At 40.9% G+C, this 10,594-nt stretch overlaps 1 protein-coding gene and 1 pseudogene across 1 annotated transcript; one reads left to right on the top strand and one right to left on the bottom strand.

The window, feature by feature from the left end:
• The window catches only part of LOC107464653 (extra-large guanine nucleotide-binding protein 1-like), a 6,005-nt pseudogene extending 5,539 nt beyond the window's left edge, over nt 1-466 (top strand).
• A 1,457-nt stretch (nt 467-1,923) lies between these two features.
• LOC107464566 (protein MAIN-LIKE 2-like) lies at nt 1,924-2,511 on the bottom strand. Its single transcript, XM_016083487.1, has one exon. It carries the CDS (start codon nt 2,509-2,511, stop codon nt 1,924-1,926), a length of 588 nt encoding a protein of 195 aa, XP_015938973.1.
• Nucleotides 2,512-10,594: the final 8,083 nt, after the last annotated feature.

The following is a 10,594-nucleotide window of genomic DNA, read 5'->3' as shown; positions in this document are numbered from 1 at the left end:
TGATACTAAACAAACTAGATCAGTTTGAGGAGAAAATAAAACAAGTTCCACTGACTCGGTGCAAATGGTTTGCTGATTTTCACCCTGTAATTAGCCGTCAATGTTCCGGCAACAACAAAAACAGCATTAACAATAACTCTTCTCTTGCTCAGCTAGCGTCCCATCACATAGCAGTTAAGTTGATGCAGCTCTTAAATATGCTAGAGAGATTGTAAAATGGAATCAAGAGCGACTAAACTTTAGTTTAAGTGATAACTCTATGTATAGCACTGAGGACAGTTCATTCTCTTTCACTGAATGTTAGTTCAGTTCATGGTGGTTAGTCCATACTCCATGCATAACTCATGTATGACTTGCATTCTGTCTGTGTACATATAAATGTTTACAAGGGAGCAGTGCCAGTGACGTGGAATCACATTCCTTCTACAGGCTACTGTGTTGTAATCTACACTAGATATCTGTTAGCATTTATAGTTGCAAACTTAAGATGGTGTGCAGGCCGAAATTGCATTAATTTTTTTTAATATGAAAAAAAAAACAGAAGTATCTAATGATTCAACAAGACAGTATTAAATGATTGCTACGAAGTGACAATAATATTACGTTATTTCTACTTTTATGATACCTTCATATTCGATTAATCAATTATTTCCTTTAAATTTTTTAAATTTCAAATTTTGGCAAAGTTTTTCTGAGCTATTTTGGTATATGATTGTGATTAAGAAGATTTATTCTTCAGTGATTATTGATCACGCTTGAAGAACGACAAAGTTGAATTATTTGCCTGATTTGTTGTCGGACTTTATTTTTTATCTTTCAATAAATGTCATTGCAATATGTTTTATATGATTGGGTGAAGTGATGAACACGTTTTTTCGTAATAAACTCCGCGAAGATTTTTCATAATCTTCTGAAAATTGAATTGGACCGATCTATTCAATTAAGTTTAGTGTGAATTGGTAGGTCATTTTTTTGGTTATGGAAGTTATGCATTGTTATGTTTTGTTATGGATTTTGGAAGTGCTAGGCAAATATATGGGAGAGCTTTTTCTGGGTTTTGGTATGAAGAAATTGGACCATTTAATTTTTCTGAGTTTTGGTATGAAGAAATTGGACCATTTAATTTTTTTGGGTGAAAAATTTTGTTCACAAATCAGACGATCCGTTTTGCATGGAGGGAAGATTTGAATTTTGATAGAAGCTAATCGTCTTCTATATGTATTAAATTTTTTTTTATTTTCCGAAAATCAAATCGGACGGTCCGAATTGATTATTATATATATTGTTTTGAATGAGCTTAAACTAATCGCTGGTCCGATTTATAAATATGTGTGTGTAACGCGTAAATTACTTATCAGATCCCTCTTCTTCTTCTTCGGCTTGTTCTTCTTCTTTCTTATGCTCCCGTATCTATCTTCTTTGGTATGAAGAAAAAAAATTGATAGTAAAGTTTCTGTTTCTGTTTAGGTGAGTGAAAGAAATGGATGATAGAGTTCTTTTAAAAGTGTATTATTTTGGTCAGATTTTATTACAAACATTTGAAGGAGTAAAATTTATTTGTGAAGATCCGTTAGATGTTGTTATTCCTTTCACAATCTCATTTGAAGAGCTCAAAGGTGTGATTTGTGAGAAGATAGATTTTGAGATGTTAAGAAAAATATCATGTATTTTATATAGATATCACATATCAGTATTTGGTGAATTCGTTCAATTTCAAACTAAATATATAATGGACGAAGCAAGTATGCAAGAGATGTTTTCAATGTATATTGAAAGTCGTGCTCAAATCTCGTTCATCGAGTTGTACATTGAATTCGAATAATTTGAGGCCGACCGAAATATTGTACGGGAAGATTACAATAGTGACAGTGAGGAAGGATTCGAAAGCAATTACGAAGTTGTTAGTCCAAACGGAGATGAAGATCAAGGTGACGGCACTATGGCTCCAAATCTGACAGACGTGGCAAATGCACTCGCAAATGAAATGCCGTTTGAGGAGCCATCTTTCATGCGAGTTTTGGATTTGGAAGCCATGTATGCTCCGGAGTTTCCAAACAAGATCATACCGATCAATAACATAATGTGGCACTTCACGTATCTCAGTATACTATTTTCATCAGTCAACTGTAAACGTTCTTTTAAATCTCGACGCCACGTCAGTTTTATGAAGCTTCCTCTACAGTCCGACTTTCTCAGTGCAACCCCAAATTGGTGCAAACACTCCGCCTCTAAAACTTCAAAACTACTTAGAGTCATCCCTGTAACTGGAAGACCATCCGGCGGAAGACCAAAAATTATAGCCACGTCTTCTAGCATTACAGTACATTCACCAACCGGAAGGTAAAATGTATGTGTGTCTGGGTGCCACCTTTCGACTAGAGCATTTACCAGTATTTTCTGATATTGGACTACTCCAATCTTGGACACATGATAAAAACCAATAGATTGTAAATGCTCATCTACCCTATCATTGTACCGATCCGAAAGGACATGGTGATCACATGTCAACATCCGTAAACTCTACAAAAACATAGTAAATTATTGGTCAAATCATTAACAATTACTAATTTACTACTAAAATATAATAATTTTCTAACTATAGCAACTAATTTATTAATCTCGTGCTAAATTTTTTGTTAATTACTAAATTTAGTAATTACTATGTTAACCTATCAATTAATTAACTATCATTATTGAAAAAATTTCACAATTAACTAAACAAGAAATAATTAAAATTCCACAACTATCATAGATAATTTTACTAAATCTAATTAAAACAAATAATTTTACTGAATCAAATTTATTAAGTAATAATATTTTAACTTCTAAATTTAATTAATAATCTTAGAGATTATTTCTAACTTACTACAAATAATAATAACTAATAGATACTTCCAATTTTTATCTAACTGATAATATTCCAGTGTAATAATATTAAAACCTCAACTATAATAACATATTTATGTCAATTAAAAAGTTAACAATAAACAAATAATTATTACCAAAAAAACAAATACATTATATTTTACACATCCTAATTATTAATCGAAGTTATTGTTACGGTGGGTAACCGGAGATTAATAGAGTAGATGGCGTAGGTTGGCCCAAAGGTGTGGAGGTGGAGGCTTCCGAATGAGTGTGCAACTCGGGTGACTCCGTCCGACTTGTTTGTTCGAGGAGAGGGGGTGGTACCTGCAAAGACACTCCGATGCCTAAGTTAGCAAGAGTGTGAGCAGGTCTAGAGAGTATTGGGCTTAGAGATACCTGAGGGGTGTCAGTGTATTTATAGTGGTGAGTCAATAACCACCGTTAGAGTAGTGCCGTATCTTTTGGGTGTTAACCGTCCCTTTATCTTAGGGAGGTTAAGATATGGCTTGACGAAGCGGGTAGAGAGATTTTAGGGGCGGTTGCTCATTTGAATGAGCGTTTATCTGCCAGCTAATCTCATGTCCGACTTCTTTAGCGTAAGTCGTAGTCGACACCGACTTCTTATATGAAGGTCGGTGATTAGCTAGGCTTAATCCTTTGGACTAGGCCTTTTTATTTGGACCTGGGCTTTTATCATTGGGGCAGGGTAGGAACAGTTATCAACATTATTCCAAAAAAAAAATACCGATTTAGTTTATTTATTGTTACGAAAAATTACTATAATTTATAAAATTATAATTTCTAAAATTAATTATAATAGTTAACTAATTAATTATAATTTCTAAAATTATTACAAAAAAATTTAAACAAGTATTTTTTATTACTAATCTATTATATTAGAAAAAATTCTAAACAAGCATTAACTACATTTAAACATACATATTTTTAATTATTATTTAAACATATATTCCTAAATTTCTAAAATTAATTATAACAGTTAACTAATTAATTATAATTTCTAAAATTATTACAAAAAATTCTAAACAAGGAGCCGTTGGTTGATGCGGAGTTTATTACTCATCTTCGCACCCACCACTGGCTCTGTACTTCGGATGAGGATGAGCCTAAATATGAATTGCTTGTTCCTGGTTCAGAGGACCGAGTTTGTCATGGGAGAGCCAACGAAACGGCTCCCCATTTCTTCTTTATGTATGAGTGCATGATCACCCGTCTGAGCGTCTTTCTGCCCTTTTCAGATTTTGAGATGTCTGTTTTGCAGCATTGTCGGGTTGTCCCTACCCAGCTTCATCCCAACTCCTGGGGTTTCTTGAAAATTTACCAATTTGTTAGCCATGCTCTGGATTTCCCGACTTCTCTGAAAATCTTTTTCCATCTTTTTCATATGACCAAGCCTTTTAGTGGGCTGAACAATAAACAACAATGGGTTTCCTTCCGAGCCATACAAGGTCGGAGGATTTTTACCCTTTTTGATGAATCTTTTCATGACTTTAAAAATTTCTTTTTCAAAGTGCAAGCTGTAGAGGGTCATCACCCCTTTTTTCTGGATGATAATTCTTCTCCTCGCTTTCCTTTATATTGGTTGGAGGCCTCCCCTTGTGAGAAATATGGTCTGGATGACCTGGATGAAGTAGAGGCTGCCGTCGTGGGGTTCCTCCGAGAAGTGTGGGGGAGGGCCCCATATTTGGATACTAAAAAGTTTCTCCAAGGGTCTCCGACCTTTATCCAATCACAGCTAGGTAGTTTTTTCCTGGTCTGTTAAATTTCCGACCTGTTAACTGATCATTCCAACTTGTTTGATTCTTTAGCTATTGTTTTTCTTTTTCAGAAATGGCAAAGACAAACGCTCAAGAATCTTTTCAGAGGGTCCAGGAGGCTAAAGCTAAGTCTCGCGCTCGGTCTGGTGGTGCCAGGGTTATCTCTCCTTCTCCTCCTCCTCGGAATGTCGGGACTCTTTCCAATCCCCTGGTGATTTCTTCTTCAGCTCCCTCTCAACCGCCCCCCGTCGTCTGACCTTCCCCTGATCCCAAGAAGCGCAAGACCTTAGAGTCTGATTCTTCTGGGGAGGTTAAAGCAGATGCCCTTGCATTCGTCCGAAAGAATATCTATCCTCATGCTCATATAGGCATAGATGATATGTCTGTTCGGGGCCACCTTACTACTATGATCGAGGCAAGTCTCAAGGCGGCGGGGGTCTGCGGCAAGCTCTTGGATATCTTTGAGAGGGCCCCTCTCAGCTCTTTAGGGACGACCTCGAGGGTCGAGGAGCTGGAAGGGAGGCTTCGTGCTTATCAAGAGCATGAGGGAGAGTTGAGGAAGGAAATTGCCAAGCTGAGGGAGGAAAGAGATACCCTCCGGGAGAAAGGGAAGGCTTTGCAGGCCCAATGCAACATGGAGATGGATTTGAGGAAAACGGCACATGCCAGCTATCAAAGCCTATTCAAGGATCTTGTGTCTGTGAAGACTGACCTGTTGAATTCTCGGAAAGCATATGAGGAGTTGGAGGACTCCATTGCCGATGGTGCCGAGGAGTCTTAGAGGATCTTCCTGGAGCAGGTCAGAGTTATTGCTCCCGACTTGGATCTTTCTCCTTTACATCCTGACAAAGCTGTCATTGATGGCGCCATCGTAGATCCTCCTGCCCCCGTAATTGTTTCTGAATCAGAGTTGAAGACTCGGGGGCAGAGGATTATTGAGTCTCCTCCTCGCTCTAAAGATGCTCCGAGTACTTCAGTGGTTCCTCCGATCTCTCCATCTCCCATGGATGCTTCTGGTGGCGCTCCTCCCGACTCTGGTGGTGGTGACCCGTCTGCTGTGAAAAAATGATCTTTGGCTATCTGGGGGTCCGGCCTGTGGGCCCCCCATTTTTAAACTCTTTATTTATTTATTCTTATTTGTGCAGTTTGAACAATTTCTCCTGGCCTTCTCAGGCCGTAAACAAAATATTAAAAAATACCCTTTTTTGATAAGGGTTTTTTAAGTTAACGAAATGGATACCCTTTTTGGATAAGGGTTTTGATTACCTTATGCGTGTATGCTTTTTGGTTGAAGTTCCCTTGATCTTTTCTTAAAAACCTTTCCTTTTGACTTGTTTGTTTTTCTAAGCTTTTTGTTTAAGGACTTTTTGAGGCAGCCTTTAAACTTTTCCTAGGTTTTCCATTCTCTCTTTGTTATTCCTTATACTCGACTTTGTTTTAGCGAGTTATTATGACTTAGGTTATTTTTGCGATACGTTTCCCTTATGCTCGGTTCTTCACTCCGATTTACGGGTTGAAGTACTTTCGAGCTTTTTTTCTCTGGGTTCTCATTTTGACTTGTGAGTCGGATTGTTCCCGAGTTTACGATCGGCTTATATAACCTCTTTACGCCGACTTGTACCTCGTCGTTTTATCCTGACGACCATTTAGGTCGGTTCATGGGATTTTCACGTTTTGTCGAGCTTAAGTCGGCGCGTTTCGTAGAAAGACTTGGAAAAATAAAAAAGGAATTCCTAAGAGATATTATGGGTAAAAAGATCTTTATTAATTGGGGAGGTACCTACTTGCTACTAAGGGTTTTGAGAGCCTATTTTTCCCTTAGCCTCTACTATGATGCCTCGTTAAAAACCCTTCTCCAGAAAAAACCCTTTAATTTTGGGAAAAAATCATGAAGTTGGGAAAAGAGTACATCAGGGAGTAGAGTTCGCTTTTAACTGTAGTACCTTTTCATGTTGCAAGCATGCCACGACCTTGGTAACTCAGTGCCGTTCAGGTCGGTTACTTTGTAATAACCTTTCCCTAAAACTTCGTTGACTTTGTATGGTCCCTTCCAATTTGCGGCGAGCTTTCCTTCTCCTGATTTGTTGACTCCAATGTCATTTCTGATTAAGACCAAATCATCGGGGGTGAATGTTCTTCGAATGACTTTTTTGTTGTACCTTGTAGTCATCCTTTGTTTCAATGCTGCTTCTCTTATCTGGGCATCTTCTCGGACTTCGGGGAGCAAGTCGAGCTCCTCCTTGTGTCCCCGTATGTTTCCGACCTCATCATGGAGAATTACCCTTGGGCTTTGCTCATTGATTTCTATTGGAATCATGGCTTCTACGCCATAGACTAGTCGGAAAGGTGTTTCTCCCGTGGCGGATTGGGGGGTTGTCCTATAAGCCCATAGCACCTGAGGGATCTCTTCAGCCCAAGCTCCCTTTGCTTCCTGCAGTCTCTTCTTTAGCCCAGCCAGTATGACTTTGTTGGCTGCCTCGGCTTGCCCATTGGCTTGTGGGTGTTCTACTGAGGTGAACTGATGTTTGATTTTCATGCTGGCTACTAGGCTTCTGAAGGTAGCGTCAGTGAATTGGGTTCCATTATCCGTAGTAATGGAATAAGGTACCCCATACCTTGTGATGATATTTTTGTAGAGGAACCTGCGACTTCTTTGAGCGGTGATGGTGGCTAATGGTTCTGCTTCTATCCACTTTGTGAAATAATCTATTCCCACGATCAGGTATTTGACTTGTCCTGGCGCTTGGGAAAAAGGACCTAATAAATCCATCCCCCATTTTGCAAAAGGCCATGGAGAAGTGATACTAATGAGCTCTTCTGGTGGAGCCACGTGGAAATTTGCATGCATCTGACATGGTTGACATTTTTTCACAAATTCTGTGGCGTCTTTCTGCAAGGTCGGCCAGTAGAATCCAGCTCGGATTATTTTTCTGGCTAGTGACCTTGCTCCGAGATGATTTCCGCAGATCCCACTATGTACTTCCTCCAATACCTCGGGAGTTTTTGAGGTCGGTACACACTTTAACAATGGTGTTGATATCCCCCTTCTATAGAGGACATTCTCACAAAGGTGTAGTGTTGTGCTTCCCTTCGGATCTTTTTAGCTTCTTTCTCCTCCTTAGGGAGGATGTCGAATTTTATGTATTCGATTAGAGGGTTCATCCATCCGAGGTTTAAGCCTGTTACCTCGAGTACTTCTTGCCTGTCTTCTGTTTTTGCTACTGAGGGTTCTTGGAGGGTTTCTTGAATCAGGCTTCTGTTGTTCCCTCCAGGTTTGGTACTTGCTAACTTGGACAGGGCGTCTGCTCTGCTGTTTAAGTCCCGAGTTATGTGTTTAACTTCGGTCTCTGCAAAATGCCCGAGGTGTTCCAGAGTTTTGTCTAAGTACCTCTTCATGTTTGGGTCCTTTGCTTGATATTCTCCACTTATCTGGGAGGTTACCACCTGTGAGTCGCTGTATATCATCACCTTTGTAGCACCGACTTCTTCTGCCAACTTTAGTCCGGCAATCAAGGCTTCATATTCTGCCTGGTTATTTGAAGCCGGAAATTCAAATTTTAAGGAAGCCTCTATCTGGGTTCCTCTTTCATCTACCAATATTATGCCTGTGCCTCTTCCCGTTTTGTTGGAGGATCCATCTACATAAAGTTCCCATGTAGTCGGTTTTTCCTCTTGATCCCCTGCGTATTCTGCTACGAAGTCGGCGAGGCACTGGGCTTTAATTGCTGTCCGAGTTTCATATCTCAAATCGAACTCGGAGAGCTCTATTGCCCATTGAACCATTCTCCCTGCAACATCCGTCTTTTGGAGGATTTGCTTCATGGGTTGGTTTGTACGGACTCTTATTGTGTGAGCTTGAAAGTAAGGTCGTAGCCTTCGTGAGGCTATTACTAAGGAGTAGGCAAACTTTTCTAGTTTGTGGTACCTTAGTTCAGGGCCTTGTAGAACTTTACTGATGAAGTAGACTGGATGTTGTCCGACCTCGTCTTCTTTTATCAGGGCTGACGAGACAGCCCTGTTTGCTACGGATAAGTACAGAATGAGGTCTTTCCCCGGTACTGGTCGGGTTAGGATAGGAGATTGGCTTAAAAACTTTTTGAACTCTTGGAACGCCTCCTCGCATTCCGGAGTCCATTCGAATTGGCATCCCTTTCTTAATAAGGAAAATAGTGGGAGGGATTTTAGTGCCGGTCCTGCCAAAAATCTGGAGAGGGCTGCAAGTCGGCCATTGAGCTGCTGGACTTCTCTCAAACAAGTCGGACTTCTCATTTCTAGGATGGCTCTACACTTATCGGGATTGGCTTCAATCCCTCTTTGTGTTAGCATAAACCATAGAAATTTTCCTGCCTCCACCGTAAAGGCGCACTTTGCGGGATTTAGTCTCATCCCATGCAGCCTTATGGTATCAAAGACTTGTGATAGGTCGGACAAGAGGTCGACTTCCTTCTGGATTTTTACCAACATGTCGTCGACGTATACTTCTATTAGGGTCCCTAGGTGAGGGGAAAACACTTTATTCATCAACCTTTGATATGTGGCTCCTGCATTCTTCAATCCGAATGGCATGACCACGTTGCAGAAATTAGCTCTGGGTGTGATGAATGACGTTTTCTCCTGGTCTGGCTCATACATCGGGATTTGATTATATCCCGAGTAGGCATCCATGAACGACAAGTACTGGTACCCCGAGCTGGAATCCACTAGGGTATCAATACTTGGCAAGGGATAAAGGTTCTTGGGACATGCCTTATTTAAGTCGGTATAGTCGACACACATTCTCCATTTGCCATTCTGTTTTTTGACTAGCACTACATTGGCTAGCCACGTTGGGTACTTGACTTCTCTGATGAAGCCAGCTTCCAGAAGCGCCTGTACTTGTTCTTCTACTATTAGGGCTCGTTCTGGTCCGAGCTTGCGTCTTCTTTGTTGTACAGGTCGGGACCCGGGGTAGACCGAGAGCTTGTGGGACATGAGCTCGGGGTCAATCCCAGGCATGTCAGAGGCCTTCCAGGCGAAGAGGTCGGAATTATCTTTTAGGAGTTCAACCAGCCCTTGTTTTAGAGTTTCCCCTAGGTTGGCTCCTATATAAGTATTTTTTTCCTTCCTCGTTACCGACCTGTATCTCCTCGGTTCTTCCTCCCGGTTGTGGTCGCAGCTCTTCTCTGGCCCTTGCGTCGCCGAGCTCTATTGTGTGAACTTCTTTGCCCTTTCCTCTCAGATTTAGGCTTTTGTTGTAGCATTTTCTTGCCAACTTTTGATCTCCCCTTACTGTTGCTATTCCCGCTGAGGTCGGGAATTTCATGCAGAGGTAGGGAGTGGATACCACCGCTCCGAGTCGATTAAGGGTAGCTCTGCCGATCAAAGCATTGTATGCTGACCCTACATCTATGACTATGAAGTCTATGCTCAGAGTCTTTGATTTCTCCCCTCTTCCAAAAGTGGTGTGAAGGGGCAAAAATTCTAGTGGTTTTATTGGCGTGTCCCCTAATCCGTATAGGGTGTCGGGATAGGCTCTTAACTCTTTCTCATCTAACCCTAGCTTGTCGAAAGCAGGCTTGAAAAGGATGTCCGCCGAGCTTCCTTGGTCTACTAGGGTTCTGTGGAGATGGACATTGGCTAGGATCATAGTTATTACCACTGGATCGTCATGTCCAGGGATTATTCCTTGCCCATCTTCTTTTGTGAACGAAATGGTAGGAAGGTCGGGTGACTCTTCCCCGACTTGGTAGACTCTTTTGAGATGTCTTTTGCGAGAGGATTTAGTAAGTCCCCCTCCCGCAAATCCTCCTGAGATCATATGGATATGCCTCTCTGGAGTCTGCGGTGGTGGGTCTCTTCTATCCATATCATCTCGCTTTCTCTTTCCATGACTGTCCGACCTTTCTATGAGATATCTATCAAGCCGACCTTCTCTAGCCAGCTTTTCTATCACATTCTTGAGGTCGTAGCAA

Source organism: Arachis duranensis, chromosome 9, assembly GCF_000817695.3.
Source record: "Arachis duranensis cultivar V14167 chromosome 9, aradu.V14167.gnm2.J7QH, whole genome shotgun sequence".
NCBI lineage: Eukaryota > Viridiplantae > Streptophyta > Magnoliopsida > Fabales > Fabaceae > Arachis > Arachis duranensis.
Note: the sequence above shows the minus strand (reverse complement) of the source record. Positions and strands in the feature narration are given on the sequence as shown.